The 18,135-nt window shown below is 40.0% G+C and overlaps 1 protein-coding gene across 1 annotated transcript in view; it reads left to right on the forward strand.

The window, feature by feature from the left end:
- The window catches only part of SCARB2 (scavenger receptor class B member 2), a 56,263-nt gene extending 42,720 nt beyond the window's left edge, over window positions 1-13,543 (forward strand). Inside the window, exons 8-12 of the mRNA XM_019720445.2 lie at window positions 3,199-3,317; window positions 4,889-4,962; window positions 6,527-6,578; window positions 9,233-9,391; window positions 10,908-13,543. Of these exons, the coding sequence (XP_019576004.2) occupies window positions 3,199-3,317; window positions 4,889-4,962; window positions 6,527-6,578; window positions 9,233-9,391; window positions 10,908-10,946 (443 nt within the window). The 3' untranslated portion in view covers window positions 10,947-13,543. The remainder of the gene's footprint in view (window positions 1-3,198; window positions 3,318-4,888; window positions 4,963-6,526; window positions 6,579-9,232; window positions 9,392-10,907) is intronic.
- Window positions 13,544-18,135: the final 4,592 nt, after the last annotated feature.

Consider the following 18,135-nt stretch of genomic DNA (forward strand, 5'->3'; position numbering starts at 1 on the left):
TCAGCCACCATCTTCTTGTTAGCCCCCATTTTCTGCTATCGTAGCCACGGCAGTTATATTAGTGGCCAATGGCTCACTGGTTACAGCTGATGGCCAACTAGCCACAGCTGATGGCCATCCAATCACAGTTGATGGCCATTTAGTACCTGAGCCAGCACCTTTCCATATGAGGATGAGAGGCTGGAAACTGCACTCCTGGCTCTGTCCCCACAGCTATAGAATGGTAAAAAAAGAAAAAAAAAAGAAAGAAAAGAAAATTACTGGCTTTCCTGTAATGTTTTTTATTGCTAGAATGCCATGTTGTGTTTTTTCTGGGCAGTAGTTTGAAAGTCCTAATAGTAATAATAGCTCATGTTTACCAGGACTTCCTAGTTAGAACCAATCACTGTTTTAAGGGCTTTACATATTTACATATAGTTAACACATGTAATGCATTAACTGGCTTCATATGCAAAACAATGCTAAAAAGAAAAAGTGGAGAAGTTGGTAATGAGAAAGTACAGTATCTTGGTAAAGAGTCTCAGTGATTTCAAAGCAGAGTTCGTTTTAAACCCTGATAGCACATTTCCCAGTGTTTCTTAAGGTCTGAACTACTCCGCTCCTTTGCATGAATGAGGCGGAATTACTGGTGGTACAGCCAACGTAAGCATTTTCATCTTGAGGACTAGTTTCAACAATCACGTTGCATAATTATTCACAGTAGCTTTGCTAGAGAGACATCCAGTGGCCTCTTTTTATAGTGGTGGAACCAGGGATCAGAGAGGCAACATGATTTTTATAAAATTGTGGCAACATGATTTTTATAAAATTGTGGAGACAGCCAGGAGTGCAATTTCCAGGCTCTCAGCCTCACATAGAAAGGTGCTCACTCGGGTAGTAAATGGCCATCAATTGTGATTGCATGGCCATCAGCTGTGGCTAGTTGGCCATCAGTTGTAACCAGTGAGCCATTGGCCACTAATATAACTGCCATGGCTTCGCTAGCAGAAAATGGGGGCTAGCAAGAAGATGGTGACTGAGCTGGCAAGCGTGGATTGCAGCTAGCAAGTGGGGTTGGTTGGCTGGTAGAAAAGGAGACAGCAGGTTGCAGATCGTGTGGCTCCTGCTTCCTGTGTCTCCAACCCAGCCACCAGCAAGAATATACTAGTATGACTCCCCTATCCATGGCTCCGTGGGTGTTCCTTTTTGGCCTCACCATACCCTGCGTTCTTATGTGGGGAGCTGGACTAGAGACTCTGCAGGCCGCCCCACATGACAAAAATCCTAATCTTTCAGAAAGTCCCTGCTGAAACTAGCGTCTCTTCATATTCATACTGTGATTCTTTTTAGGATACAATTCCTCTTTACAGTTTCTCTTGAGAAACTTTGTAACCCCTTTCTCCTGAATAAACTTGTCCTTTTCTCCTGAATAAAGCAATGTGCTAACTTTTGCCCTCTTGTGTAATTGGTTTGAAAATCTCCCTTTGCGATAAATCTGAGGTCAGCAGTATCCGCCCTATCCAATGGAGCATTGCCTCCCAAACCCTGCCTTGCATCAGGCTTATCTAGAGACTCATTAAAAATATTTGTTCCAGGGCCCAAACTCTAGGGCCCCAGAATCTGTCTTTTTCACATGAACTCCAGGTGATTCTCATGAAGATAGTGCCTACGTATTTGGGAAGCACTGTGCCGGGGAGCATAGCACCCCTTACCTGGAGATAAGACCAAAGGTAAAGGGAAACAGGTTCCTGCTTCTGACCTCTCCTGCTGTCTTCCTGGGTGAATAGTCCTAATAGAGCCCTGCCCACCCAGCCCAGGTACCTCTGTCTCCGGACACAAATGTAGATATATTTTTCTTGTTTTGTGAACAGTTTGCTTCCTCAAGAAGTTGATGTCAGAATCAATAGAAAGATTCTACTTTGCAAGAGTCAAACCTCTTGCTACAATTTTTTTCCTCTTGCCTCTTTATGTATTCCCAAATGTGGACTGAAAGGTTAAACTCTCCAGGGTTATCCTCAAGTGTTTTAAATTCTCTAGGGGAACATTTTGGGTAGTGGGATGAATGAGTGTTCTGGAGTCAGGCAGATCTGAGTTTGAGTCCTATTCTAATTGTTAGTACATTGGTCAAGTTGATTAAGGAGGGTTCCAAACATCAGTTTTCTCATCCATAAGATGGGGCAATTCTAACTTTCTTGGAAGTTGTGTGAAGATTAGAGATCGTGGATGTATAATACTCAGAACAGTGTCTGGCCCTTATTAAACCCTCAATAGATTTTTAAACATACATTTTAGAGGTGACTGTAGGTCACAAAGAAGGAAATTATGGCTTTGTGAAACCGTTTTAGGAGTAAAGAGCAAAACCCTTGTGTATGTGACAGATGATATGTATCTTGAACCATGGGCTAGTAGATATGTAAGTTGATTTAAATTACTTGCTAATAAGCTAATTTCTCTAAAAATATATTTTCCCAGCAGCAATTATTGGGTACCTCTCTCCTCTTCAATAACAAAATCTAGACTAGATATCCTTTAATAGCTTGTTTCCCTATTTGTTTCTTAAAATGAATAGGAGAAAAAAAACCAGAATCTTCATGTGGGCAGACCTTGATCTAGTCAGAGGCTGGGCAGATATCAGGACCAGGCTAAATCTTAAAAAATTCTGCAGGAGAACAAAGCCTATTTTAGGTAAAACAAAAACAGAAAGCAAGCAACAAAAAGTCCACTTACTGGTAGAGAATGATAGTTGAAACAAGTGCTTTCAAATGAAACAGGCTTAATTCAATTAGAATTCTGCCTCCGTTACCTGATCATTGGATGTCTCTGTGGCTGAATCTTTTAACTTCTCTGAACCTCAGTTTCCTCAAACACAAAATGAAGATAATAGTTCTAACTTAATAGGGCTGTTGGGAACATTCATTAAAATAATGTGTATCGAGCATTTACATTTTATACATTCAGTAAATGTTTGTTGAAGAATAGACAATTTAGCCAGGACTTCAGTATATATTGTGGAATAAAATAACGAGATGTCAGAAAGTGAAGTATGAATCCTGAACTAAGAGGTGTGGAATGGAACTTGAGCCTGCCCCCTCCCACCCAAGTTTACTTAATGGATGACTCCCCCACTACCTTAGGAACCAGGTTTGCAGTCAGCAACTTTACAATCATCTTAGCCTTTTTAGAACCCCATCATTCATTTCTGTTTTCCTTAAAACGCAGGTGCACCTATTATTTTGTCTTTCCCACACTTCTACCAAGCAGATGAGAAGTTTGTTTCTGCCATAGAAGGCATGCATCCAAATAAGGACAATCATGAGACGTTTGTGGACATCAATCCTGTGAGTACACGCCTCTTCCTGCACAGAGCACGTGTTTCCTTCTGTCTGTGCAGTGTTCACTGGTTTAGACCTTAGCAGTCTCAAGAAATACACTTTTTTTTATTGGGCAATATTGAGGAACAGTGTGTTTTTCCAGGACCCATCAGCTCCAAGTCAAGTCGTTGTTTTCAATCTAGTTGTGGAGGGTGCAGCTCACTGGCCCATGTAGGAATCGAACCGGTGATCTGTTATGAACACTGCGCTCTAACCAACTGAGCCAACTGGCTGCCCTAAGAAATACACTTTTTCCTTTCATATGTGATCAAGTGGAGGAAACTCAGCTCCATGCAATGTGATGCATAGTCTCATAGTCCTGTAATTAGAAGGCTGAATTCTGTGGATCTAATATACGAAACACCAGCACACCTGCTTTTACAAAAAAGCAACAGTGAAAGTTCCATCACTGAAAACAACTAAGATTGGACCCAGGTAACCTGCTCAATCTCTGTCACCAGCTTTGGACCTGAACATGCATACATGTCTCTCATTGGGGCATAAGTCAACAAAGTGGAAGACATTTCTCTGCCCGTTGCCAAAAATGTTTTGATTGAAATTTAAATACTCGTATATAGATTAGCTTCAGTCACTTTTGGCAAACCCCTTCCTACAGGTACTTTTGAAGAGTTTATTATATATTATTAGTTTAAAAGGCACCAGATATACATACACTTAAATCCTATATTCATGGAGGAGAAAAACAAAAACCATGTTAAAAAGATGTGTGTATTATTTCATAATGTGACAGTAGGAACTCTCACTGTAGGAACTGAATTTAAGGTCAGATATCTTCATTCTTGGGCTGTTGAACACATGACATAATAAAAGAAAAGCGAAAACATTCTTTTAGCACAGCAGTGTCTGGAGACTTCACGCTTAGCTACACTCACTGCATTTGTATCTGAGAAATTGTGGTCTTATTTTTTTGTGGATGAGATCAGGTGCGGTTTTTTTCCCTTTTCTCTCTTAGCCATCAGTAAGTTCTTTTTCATCAACCGGACTATTAATAGGTGCTTGTTGCCAAGGCTAAGGCCTCAGTCCTATAACCTTCGTGCAGAGGTGGAGCTGCCATGGGGAAGATGACAGTAACTGCTTTTCCTGCTGGGTGGGCTGTGACCATACTTGGGTACCATTCTCTGGCAGTGACCACTGTCCTCCTGACAGAGTATCTGTTGGATCTCCCATCAGCCCGGGTCATCTAGGGCTTTGTTTTTCAAAGTGGCAGCATCCTGGGAGTTTGTTAGAAATACCCAATCTCAGGCCCCACCCCAGACCTACTGAATCAGAATTTGCATTTTAACAAAACCTCACATGCACATTAAAGTTTGAGAAATATTGACCTACCAGGCACCTAAAATAACCCACAGTTCTCATTCTGTTCTGGGGTCAGTTTTCCTTTGTCCCGCTGTGCGTATCAAACATGGTAGCGGTCACTCTGTTTATCAAAACCACACAGAAATGAATCGTGCTCTATTGAAAAGAAAAGTGTGTTTGTGGTTTTAATAATGTTTTCTTTCCACTTCTCTGATTTGCAGTTGACTGGTGTTATCCTAAGAGCAGCCAAGAGGTTCCAAATCAACGTTTATGTCGAAAAACTAGATGACTTCATGTAAGTTTTGCTTCTTTCTTCCAAGGCAAAGGGCAGTTTTGCTACATTAACTTTCAGGGATTGGCATGACCAGCATTTTCTCAGGTTACTTTGGTCTTGGAATTTATCTGTTTTACCTTACCAAATATAGAGATAGCGCTTTCCATGGATCAGGCATTGTTCTAAGTACTTGACATACATTAACTCATTTGTTCCTTACAATGACCCTGTATTATCCTCATTTTACAAATGAGCCAAATTGAGACCCAGAGAGGTTAAATAACTTTTCACAAAGCTAGTGAGGCTACAGGATCTGCTCTTACTCACTCCACTTAGCTTTTCCCTCATCTTAAGTCTGGTTGCCTCCCTTTCTTTCTTTCCCACTGCCCAGCCACAAGCTCCACTTGGATAGTTAAAATGGTCTCTTGAGTCCAGCCTTTCCTCCCCACACACTCCATCTAAAAACCACTATTTAATTAGGATTCCTAAATACAGTCTACTGCTCAAACTTTTCAATGGGAATTGTTGGGATATGAGAAAATGCTTATGATTTAATGTTGAATGAAAAACAGGATGTAAAACTATACAGCATATGTATCTATTTTTTCTATCTATGTACGTATGTATGTATATATCTATCATCTATCCATCTATAAAACTTGGTTGATTCCCCCATTGAACTTGCCAGATTGAACCCCACATGTCATGGATCTTTCTAGGAAGCAAATGCGTTTGGCAAGAATGCATTTTGTCACTTGTGTGGCAGTATAATTTAGTAGTTAAGGTCTAGAGCTGTGGAATCAAAATGGAATTACTGTCTTGGCTCCATCACTTGCTCATGTTGGTCTTGGGCATATTATGTGAACCATAAATTCCTCGTCTTAAACCTGGGACAGTAATAACTACTGCATGGGACTACTATAGGAATTAAATGAGACGATGTCACCAAAACACCAGACCGAGCTGGTGCATGGTAAATGCTCAGTAAGTGATTGCTCTGGGCTCTTGTGAAGAGAATATTTAGCGGCCTGGTTACAAAACCTTCTGAGGACGGACAGCATTGTTCTGCCCTCCATAGCAGGGGTGTCCAAACTTTTTTCAATGGTTTTCACCAAGGGCCATATGCAGTAAAATACACAAACAGCCGGGGCCCTCACTCGAGGTGAAGTGCATATTGCCTCACCTGGTTTATTTAAGTAAACTAAATATATTTTTGGAATTTGCTGCGGGCCAATTAACAATGGATTGTGGACCGCGGGCCACAGTTTGGACACCCCTGCTCCATAGCCTCCCCGTTGATAACTCTTGGGAGAATAGTAATCACCCGGGTGAATTTGTTTTCAGCATCTTGTGTTTTGATAAAAACATTTTACATAAATGTGCAACACTTGGAATTTCTAGACTGACAGATTGGAATCTATCTTCTGATTGATATGTTTGCAAAGATAACTAAGAAGTCTGCATGAGTTTCGAGTAATTCAATGAAATAAGTGTGTTGGAATTTTCATATAAACTTGTCTCTCCAGACCAGTGTGCCATCACAATGAGGATGTCTATAAAATGATCTCATCTTTTGTCTTTGTAGCGAAACGGGAAACATTAGAACCATGGTTTTCCCGGTGATGCATGTCAATGAGGTGAGTCCTGGGAGAGAGCCACCAGTATGTTTTACTTGTGGAAGCTTGGGAATCTTTCATTATGAGATCTGCTGTTGTAGCTATGTGTCATTTAAGATGTGAGAAAGGGGGAAAGGTGATTTGCAAAAACCTGTTTGTCCTCAGAAAATTTATGTGTTTGCGTGAAGCCACCTATGACTGAGATTTGAAAATGTCAGAAAGAGATTCCCTTTCCCACAAACATGTTTGGGTGAAACTCCCTTCTGGGAAGCCAGTTATGTAAGGCACAAAATGCAAAGGTCAGCGAAGCAATGTGAGACACTGCTGAAACAGAATAAATAGCCAACTCTCAGAGAGATGTCCAATTAAACCTTTCTTTGTGTCTCCTCCTTTTTGAAACCCTGCCAGTTTGTAAAATGTCATCATTTTACTGTTCCTTAGTTGAGGAGGAAAAGAGTAAAATTAAAATAACTGGCAACATTAATAAAAATTTGTTTGAGGTGGTTAAAGAAATGGTTTAAAAAAAATGTGATACATGCCCATTAATTTCAGGGATACATGGTTGCTTCAGCCTTCATAGCATAGAGTTTTTTCTACTTACTGGTAAACACACATATATCATGAATTACAGGAAACAGATCCTGTCTTACTTCAAATAAAAGGAGTTTCCCTGAAGAAATATCTCTTTCACTGTGTGCCCACAGAAATTTTATGTCTAAATATTAGGTGTAAATTGAAATTTCTTAAATAAAAGTGTATTTTGAAAGTTCAGAAAACATTCACTTTTTAAAACACCTGCGATAAGTTATTTTCTGAATCACATATCACATTTACTGTAGTTCTGTCTCCTTAGTTTCCCTGTCTCTTCCAGCCAATTTTGAGGGGAAAATTGCTGGGGTTTTCTCCCTCAATAAATTCTCAATTGGCTGGCTTTTGTTTTTAATAGCAGCATTTTTTAAAGTTTATATTATTTTTCTCTTTTCCCTAAAAATACATGTTCTTTGTATAAAATTTAGTAACAAAGATTAGCAAGAAGAAGGAACATTAAAGTCATTTTTCACAAAACCAGAGCCAGACTGACATGTTTTTAACTTGTTTTATTTTCCTCAACGTGTTGTAAAATTTTTTCTAATAGCAACTTTGTAAAAAAAAAAAAAATGTCAATTTAATGGTTTACAGTTTGTAAAACTAACATGTGTTCTTTATAAAACTCTTAGGAAACTAAAAAAAATATTTAAAAAGTGAACCACTGATGAGCTTATCACTTAGAGAGAAATGCAATTGACATCTGCTTATGTTGCCTCAGTATTTTTCTGGTTTTAATATTATATAGTTGAGACCATACTGTAGACACAGCTTTATATCTTTCTCTGTTTATTTAGCATTTTATTGGTAGCCACATTTATAAACTTTTGAGGAGTTTATGATTACATTGCTAAGAGAAGGCGCTCATTGTTTCATAGGAAAAATTCAGGCAATGTTTACCAATTTACAAGACCTATATTGTAGTTGATCCTGGGTCGTCATTATTATTTGCAGGGAGGAGAATGAAAGCAGGGCTTTTTGAAAATGAGGAATGGCCCTGCTCTGCCAGCTTATGTTCATAGTTGCGGCATATTTGAAGTCCCCTTCTCTCGAACTTTTGCTTTGATTTTTTTTTGTTAAAGACCCTATTGATTCCAGGGAGACCTAAAACTGGCTTTGGAGGTTGCACTCCCACTCCTTTCTTCCAGAGGAGGAGACTCTGACCTTGATGGGCTTTGGCCAGTTATTGGAAAAACCAACCCTAGGTCCCCGAGCTCTGCCTCAATCCAATGCAAATTGAGCCTGAATTAAGCGCAAAGTCCCATTTGTTGCTAATAATTTTTATGTAATTAAGCTTTTTAGATACCTCACCCATGACAGTTTAAGGTGATAATACCTTTGCCCTTCATACAGAAAGTGTTATTCTAGAACATTTCCTTAGTTAGAATACCCTCTGGAACTCTGGTTAGCCTCAAGTCTTCCCCTGAACACTTTCTGTTGAGACCTCTGATTAGTATAGATGTAACCAAGAGAGAAATTGTACTTTCCCCATACCATTGTTACAGTGTTTCATTCATTAAATCTACTGACATTAATTGAGCACCCACTGTGCAGGGTGCTATACCCAGTGTTGAGGTGACTGAAATAAAATGATTGCCTTCGAAACCCTCACAGTCACAAGGAGACCAACATGTAAAGAGAGAGTTACAATGCAGAGTGAGAAGACAGTGATGGAGGATTTCGGAGAGTGAGCTGGAAGCACAGAAAAAGGGCCTTTAACCAGGCCAGAGGTGACCAGAGAAAACCGGAAGGAGTTAGGCTGAGCTGGAGTTTGAAGAACGAATTGAAGTTGTCTGATACAAAACACAAGATGATATTATCTCAGTATTTCTGAATACTTTTTCTGTCCTCCTTCCAACCTATTTTGAGAGTAAAACTTGTCTTCAGGAGAAAAGGGGAGCTCTTAATGAATAAATGTCCCCTCTAGTTATTCTAATTTATAAATGGGTTTTCAGTATCTCTGGCTTGCTAACAGAAGAACATACCCAAATTGGGTTTAATGATTTGGAAGAAAGATACAGAAGAAAAAAAAAACTTTACACACCGGATATTTAGTAATCAAGGCAATACTATTTTCTTGCCCCTTCTAGAGTGTTCTCATTGATAAAGAGACTGCAAGTCGACTGAAGTCTGTGATTAACACTACTTTGATCGTCACCAACATACCGTACATTGTCATGGCGCTGGGTGTGTTCTTCGGTTTGGTCTTCACCTGGCTTGCATGCCGAGGACAGAGATCCGGGGATGAGGTGAGCAGTGTGACTGAAGGAATTTCTTTCTTAGTGGGTAACTTTGCCTGAAAAATTCAACTGGTCTTCATTGAGGGGCTGTCAGCTGGCTCATTAGGGTGGGTTCTGCGGTTTTATACTGGGCACAGTGATTTCATGGTTATATGACTGCTGGACTAAATGAGAAGCAAGGGAAGTTTGTCAAAGAAGGAGTGATAGAATGGTAGTGTCCAACGTTTGGGGCTCTCTTGATGAGAATGGGTCTCTGGGAGTAAGCTTAATGTCTTTGAAAATAATCTGAAAGAAGAGGAAAAATGTATAACAGCCAAGCACCTGGGCTTTGGTGTCAGACTGCCTGGGTTCAAATCCGGGTTCTGTCACTTACTAGCTGTACAACCCTAGAAACTGCGCCTCAGTTTCTTCATCTGTAAAATGGGATAATACTCCCCTTCCACCCACCCCCAGGAGTTTTTCACGAAGATTAGATGGTACAGTAAATATAAAGCACTTGGCCCAGTGTTAGCATTTAGTACGAACTCAGACATTAGTTACATGATAAAACAGCCATAAGATTATAGAGCAAGGCAACCAGAAACCTGCTTGGAAAGAGTCCCTGATATAGTATCAGAAGATACCTACCACTGAGTGATCACTGCATAATAAATCATTAACGCAGGGGTGTAGTTACTTTCCTAGAAGGATAGGAACAACCCCAAATAGATGGAATAAACAGAGTTAGTGGGACCTCCCTAAGTGACCAGCAGGCCAACCCAGGGGTCTAACTACTTTTAATGAGCCTTTTCTATAAGAGCCTTTCTTAAATTTTCAGCAGCTTCCCTTTTTGCAACAAAGATTGTTTTTGTGTTTTTGTTTGTTTTGGTTTTTTTGCTCCTAGCTGTCTCAACTAAGTATCTTCGACACATAGAAATATGAAATGAAATAGGTTAAAACCATCTGAATCATATTAGCCTAGATTTCCCTATCTTCCGTTTTCTTCTGTTATGTGTCTTAACCCATGCCCATCACGTTAGCACGAATTAGATGTAAGGAAACTGCTTTGCCATTTCTACCTGTGGATCTTACCTCCAGTCTGACATTGGACAGTCACTGAGATTTTCATAAGCACAGATGAAAGCCCATGTAAATGTTGTCACTACTCCTACAATTAACCATCTTCACGTAGTCAGCAAGCAAACAATTACTGAGCACCCACCACCATTTCAAAGACATTGTTCTCTGGTGGTGTCAAGCCAAGAAGAAGCGAATTCAATAGAGTGTGATGAGGGTTATCATCTGGGTGAATATAAGGAAGGGGACTGCCCAGGATCCAGGTGGGGTGGTCAGAGCAGGCCTCCTTGAGAGGGTTAGGGCTGAATGTTAAAGGAAGAGCAAGAAGAAACAGGCCAAGGGAACACAGAGGTGAGTGGGACTTCCTATCAGCTTCTCCCTCCACCACCCCATCCCTCCACTTTTCACATGGGCAGAAGTTTCTGACATGAACACCTAAATTCACTGTCCGCTTTCTTCTGAGTCACAGGCAACTGCAGATGAAAGAGCACCTCTCATACGAACCTAACCATGGCCTGAGTCTAATGAAGGAACCGTGTTGTGTCGTCTTGACCTGAACCACAACGTGGGGAAACCGTCCGTGTCCTCACAGTCTTGTTGTCTGTTAGGAGAGGAGGGAGAAGACCCAGAGCTGGCAAGTGATGAGAACATTCTGGCTGGAGGTTAAAGGATATGTTGGCCCTTAGGCTTTATAAAATCCTGTGGTCCCTGACCAATTGTTTTGTTTTTCATGTCTAGCAAGTATTTAATAAACTCTTGTACAGTACATTTTTTTGGTTGTTGGATGCTGGTAGCTCCAGAATTCTGTGACCACTGTTGTGGTTATAATATCTCTGCATCACTTGTTACTGCTGCTTTGTCTAACCTTATTCAATGTGCTTCATTCACCAAACTTGGTACTCAAAATACATAAAAACCATTTTTTGTTGTATTCCTCCATTCATTTCACCCAAAACCAGGAGTAAATAAGAGTTCGGAACCCAGGGTACAATGGTAACCTCATTCAGTACATCATTCAAATGCATCTAGTTTCCTCTTAAAAAGTTATGTATTGCATTTCATGCTAATCGTCAGTTCATAATTCCTCCAGGAAAATAAGTCGGCCTTCCGACTACTTTCATACTGGATAGGAATCAAGTAAGGAAGGGGTTGGGTGGGGCGAGGTACCTATGGGTTAATAGTGATAAGCACTTGAGGATTTTTTACTTGTACTTTTGAGTCGAAAGAATGCATAGATAATGTTGGTGAGCACAAGTACAGATATTTCATATAGAGTAGAACTAAATGCTAGTTCTGAGATAGTTTGTTACTTTTTTAGTCGAAATGATCTTGATGTGGAAAGGTGCTCCTGGGAGAGTGTTATCAGTAACTGATATTCCCCCAAATCATCCTTGTCAAATATGATACTGTATTAATTACAATACTATTGTGATTATTTGTAAAATTGTTTATGAATATAGGAAATCCATCCACAACCTAAGTTGCACATACATTTCAGGAAGTCTGACTACACTAAAGAGACATTTTTTTCTGAGGCAGTCTTTTTGGTAACTTTGAAATTGTTTTCATAAATTGTTCTTTCCTCAAATTCCATTTGTTTCAATGTTTTGTGCTTCACTATCACCTACCGACTAGAGAAAAATGTATCCTTTACTTCCTGGGACTGTTATCTTGCTGACAGAATGAGTGTTTTAAAATATTGCACAGAACATGCTTTTAAGAAAGGTCCATTGGGACAAAAGTCGGGCCACCGCTCTTCAGAAGACCTCTTGGCTTTCAGTGTAAGCTAAGGTGGAGGACTGGGAACCATCATATGTCATAGAACGCAAACATATTTAAGGGCATTTTTTTTTATTCTCAAAATTCAATACTCATTTTTGATTGAGAAACGTATCTGGCAAAGTGCACATAGAATTTCTTAACAACTGAATCATTCTACAGGACTTTTTGTTTAAAACTGGATTTCAATGTAAACTAATGAAGAAAAAAAGCCATGGATTTTCCAAATATTCCTGTGTGGGGGTAATAAATTGCTTTAGTTTACTTGCCCCAATTTTCCTTCTGTCTACTTAAGCAATATGTGATATGTTTCTCTTCTTGAAGGGGCAATTCTTTAAACTCTCAACATCTCTATAAATTAAGGTAGAACATATAGATACCCCAAATAAGCAAAATGTGAAAAGCTAAATTGAAAATATTTTGTCTTCAATAATACCAAATAGCTAGATTTTTAAAATTTATCAATATTTAACTAGGTAATTGGCATATATATCCACTTTTCCACACTGATAAAACTTATAAGCCAGAGGGTACTCATTGGTTCATCCTGTTATTGGGATATAATCATCTGTGAGGAGGAAATTTTTAATTGAATTATGACAGGTAATGATGTATACCTTTAGACTGAAGCCCACACAGGCAGGGAGACCAAAAGCATATTACTAGCATATGAATCTTAATAGTTACTTGGCTTAACATCACATTTAATATTTTCCTTCTGAGAAGCCTGTGGCAAACCCATAAACTGCAGTCAAGATTATAGATTCGTTAAGAAAAATAGTTTTAGATTGGAAATAACAAACTATTCCTCCTGTTCGCTCTCTGGGAGCCATTATCCTGGAAATGCCCCTAAAGTCTTTTGTCACAATCACAGAACACTGACATCCAGTACTGTGGTGCTCAACTTAGGGGCAAACCAGAGAGAGGTTACTTAACTTCTCTCAGGGAGTTGAAAATTGGGAGTTGAACACAGGGCAGGGCTTTGCCACTTTTAGCTCCAGGCTTTTCCCACTAGGTTTTATTTCCTCACTAATGATCAAGTGGAACAAGTACTATACAACTCACCCCTATTGGGGTTTTTACTTTAGGGAAGCTAATTTTTTATTTAAATTGCTGGAGATATGAGTTCTGCAAAAGGTGACCTTTATACTTGGCCCTCTGAGCATTATTACTGTAGTTACTTGCTTGTGGCTATTAAAATACTGACCAAAATGCTCTTCATGTAGCTTGTACAATTGGTTCATTTCATGTGATCGTTGATATGTTTATTTCTACCCTTAAAGCAATGCAGTATTTCACTAATAAAAAACACCTGTTTATATGAAATTGCACTGGCAATTGTATGTTATGTCATCGGATGCCCAGTTGTCTATGGAGTTTCATTTGAAAGATGCTCTTTACCCTCTTGTCTGACGCTGGCCTGAGTCACACCCCTTGGACAACCTCTGATTTCAGCTCAGCTGTGATGGACAGTGATAGGCAGCTGGACAAGTCCCAACTCAAGCAGGTCACAGGCTGTGCTTTTCTGCCTCAGGGCTTTCTCCAGAGCCCTGGAAGCCCCTCAGGAGCAAAGGGGAGTTAATACCCCCAGGTCAAGCAAGAATCAGCTGATAAATGTTCCAGTCTTTAGATGGACAGTCTTAGGCTCATTCTACAAGGTTCCTCTTTAGGATTGCCCACAGTGAAAATTGCTTTCTATTATCATTTCTTCATTTCCTGTCTCACTCTCCACCCCCTCACTGCTGTTTCCTCCCAGACAGTCTACCTGCACTAACATCCTTATTCAGGTCTGCTTCCAGGTAAACACAAACTGAAATAGAGACAAGTCCATTGGGAAGGGCTCAGCAAGATCAGAGAGCTAGTGATTGGACATGTACTAAACTTTTGTTTCTGGGGATATTTGGACTAAAGTTAGTCAAAACATTTAGATCAGCTTTAAAACCTCTCCCATCCCAACAGCATTGCATTTTATTTCTGAAATCAGAGCAAATCCAGATCAGTCATGAAATGTCTAGCTCAGTGTTACAAATATCCTTCTGTATGAAGGACACTTGATCCCTAGCCTATGTGCTTCCTAGGCATCCCTGATCTGATTTTAGCGGGCATATGTCATACCGGAACTTCCTTGTACTTATTTCTGCTTACTCAAAGGTACATAGAGACACCTGGAACTTTGTAACATAGAAACCCTAATTATTTCAAATCAGCGAGTAAGAAAAATCCAGGAAATATATTTAAAAGAATACTAATACGGGCTGACATGTACTGCCAGGTATTAAAACATGTCCATGAACAATATATAGGGTGAGTGATATAAAATACAAAGTCCAGAAACATGGACACACATTTAATACAACATGCAAGTCTCATTTCCAAGAATAACTAGTTTTTCATTTATTCAACTAATATATTTTTTTATTTTTAAAACTTTATTGAGGTGTAATTTACATACCATAAAATTTACCCATTTCAAATGTACAATACAATGATTTTTAGTAAATTTACTGAGTGTAATTTTAGAACATTACCACTGCAATAAGATCAAGCCAGTTTGCAGTCAAGCCCCCTTCTCACCCCAGCTCCAAGCAACCACTAACCTATGTTCTATCTCTACAGATTTGCCTGTTCTGGACATTTCATACACGAGTAAATATAATCATACAATATATGTCTTTGGGGCCTGGCTCCTTTCTACATTATACTTAAAAATAATGTGTTCAACCAATTTCGTTGAGTAGCCTCTTTATGCCAGGCACTATAAACTAGGCAACTAATGACCAAAAAGAGACATATGGATCTTATGGTCTCGTGGGGAACAGACAGTAACCAAATCATCATAAATGTAAAATTTCAACTAAATTTCAAGATGCTCTTAGAACAGCACCGAAGTTACATTTGACTGAGACTGAAGAATAGGTGTTAGTTAGACAAAGCAAAGCATTTGAGAGGGAACAGGAAGTGTCCAGGAGCAGGAAAGAACAAGTTTCAAGGGACTGGGGAAATGTTTGGCTGGAGTTCATGGAGGAGAGAAGAGTGGCAGATAAGACTGGAGAGAAAGGCAGGGGCCCGAATTGGGAATTACTAAGCCATGTTAAAGATTTTGTTCCATTTTAAGACCAACGGGAAGCCATTAAAGTGTTGTAAGTTGGGTTGTATGGGGGACGGTGGGGAATGGGAGACAAGAAAGGTTTGTTTAGAAAGACCCACTCTGGCTGCAGGGTGAATAAATTGGAAGAGAATCAATGTGGATTCAGGGAGGTCAGTTAGGAGGCTGTTGAGTTACGGTGTGTCTCTTTGGGGTCCTCATTGGCATGTAAGATGGAGCCAGTCTGAGTGTCACCAGCCTCCTGTGTGAATTCCACAAAGCCACGTTGCATGGGTTAAGTAATGGGCTTTATTTTGGAAAATAAAAATGTATAGGGCCAGGACAGCTAAAAAAGGAAAGGCACAGACCCTTCATTCGCCTGTCATCCCATGGAGAGGCAAGCTGAGGGCCAGAGCAGTGTTTGGTCTCCATAAGAACATATATTCACCGTCTAGTCCCCCTTTTTATCAGGCAAGGGTGAAGAGGCAGTCTTGTCAATGGAGGAATACACAAGCTGCTGAGCAATAGACAGTTTGAATTTGGGATGCCACTAGTTTATAGGAATCTGGGAATGCATAATCTCCACTGTTGGGGTGAAGGAGGTATCAGTTCAATGAGACTGAGCTTGGGTGCAGCCCCTTCCTCTAGGAGAAGGGGGAAAACCCAGCCACAGCTAGCTCATTCTCCAGGCAAGCCAGAATGAACTGCCAGGTCACAGTTCTGCTCATTGCACTGCAAGGGCTACTAGCATCTACTAGGTAGGGGTTGGCAAACTTTTCTGTAAAGGGCCACATAGAAAATTGTTTTGGCTTTGCGACTTTCTGTCACAGTGACTCAGCTCCGTTCTTTTAGTAGCATGAAAACAGTCATAGACAGCAGGTAAACGAATCGATGTGTCTGTGTTCCAATAAAACTGTATTTACCAAAATAGGCAGCAGCCCATATTTGGCTCGTGGGCCGTCATTTGCTGATCCCTGGTGTAGGCAAGAGATTGTGATCATTTGAATCAGGGAGATGGCAGTGGAAAGGAAGTCTTTTAGAAATGCTTAAAAGATAAAATATGTAGGACTTGGAGATGGATATGGGAAAGGCAAGGAAGAGAGACCTGTCAGGGGACGCATTCATTCATTCCACAACATTGAATAACGGCCTATCATGGGGGCAGGCACTAGGGATACAACCAGTAAATAAAACAAAGTTCCCTGCCCTCATGGAGCTTACATTAGATTAGGGAAGCAGGGGGATAAATAAATAAAAAGTGGTGGTAAGTGCTAAGAATACTAAAGTAGCCAGTGACAGGAATGGAATGTGCTATTTTAGAAAGGGTGGCCAGGGAAGCCTTCCTACCAAAAAAATATTCACCCATTCTTTTTTTATCTTTTTCTTTCTTTCTTTCTTTTTTTTTATTTATTTTAATTCCCCCATCTCCCCTTCCACTGATAACTTCTGAGATTCTGCTCTGCTGGGTCTTCTCCTATCTCTCTGGCTACTTAATACTGGTGCTCAACTGCCACCTCTTCTCACTTGATCCTCCCTCTCTGGCAATCCTTTTGACTTCCTGACTTCAGTTACAACCTAAACATGGGCCGCTGTTCAACCTCAGTCTCACATACTCGAATGACCTGCTCTATATCCTCAAATACAACAAGTAAAGAAAGGAACTCACTTTTTCTTGTCTTCTCCCCAAATTCCCATTACTAGGGAATGGCATCACAAGCTACCCAACTGCACAAGCCAGAAACCAGGGACTCTTGCCTGACTCCTCCTGTCCCTTCCCTCCACAGCCCATCAATCAAGTCATATGCTTCTCAGTCTCTGCTCCTGCTTCCTCACCCACGTATCACAGCCCTCACTGGGACTCCTGCAATCACCACCAGAAGCATTACTTTTTTGAATAGGTAATTAATTTACATTTTCAAAAAGCATAAAAGGGGTTTATAGTAAATGTCTTCCTACACCCATCTCCTAGCCATTCAATTCATCTTTCTAGAAGCAACTGTTATTCATTTTTTAAAATTTATCTTTCCAGGAATATTTTATACCAATATGTATATTTATATATTCTAGCCCTCTTTTTTCCACCCCAATTTTTTCCCCACCCATACAGTGTTCTAAATTGTTTTTCCTGTAATTTATCTTTGAGATTTCTTTTCAGTACATAAAGAACTTTACGGTTCCCATTTCATGTCTGAAGAGTATTCCTTTGTATAAATGTACCTATTTGAACAACCGAGTTGTTTCCAATCATTTATTTTTATAAACAATGTTGTAATGAATAACCTTGTATTCCGTAATTCTGCCAAGTCATTTATAAGATAGCATTGCTGGGTCCAAGGACATTTGTAATTTTGACACATACAATGGCTTTTTGTTATTTGTTTTTCTTTTTATTAGTTATACAAGCACATAGATTTAAGAATCAAATAATTCTACAAGGTCTGTGATATCAAAAAAACTAAAAGAGAGACATCATTCTCAGAGGCACCACTTTTAGCCTTTAAAAAAAAAAAGTACTCCCACGACGTGACACCATTCTTGGTGACTTTTCAGTTTCAGCAGTATCCATGGCTCTATTATTCATATCCTCACAATGCAAGATGAGGATTTGGCCTTCTTTCCTCCCTGTCTTCATTATAAACACGTATTCAGCCTTCTGCACACCTTTTCAAAGGGACCTCACTAAGGTAGCTTTTAAGGGCTCTCAGGTGGCACGTCACCGCAAGCTTCCCAGCATTTCCCCTCGGTTGTGACGCTCTACGCCGCAAGAAGCCACAGAGCCCCGGAAGCTAACCGGGTCCGGGCGTTCCCTCGCCATCCTCCACCCGCCCCGTTT

This window comes from Rhinolophus sinicus, linkage group LG02 (genome assembly GCF_036562045.2).
Source record: "Rhinolophus sinicus isolate RSC01 linkage group LG02, ASM3656204v1, whole genome shotgun sequence".
Classification (NCBI taxonomy): Eukaryota; Metazoa; Chordata; class Mammalia; order Chiroptera; family Rhinolophidae; genus Rhinolophus; species Rhinolophus sinicus.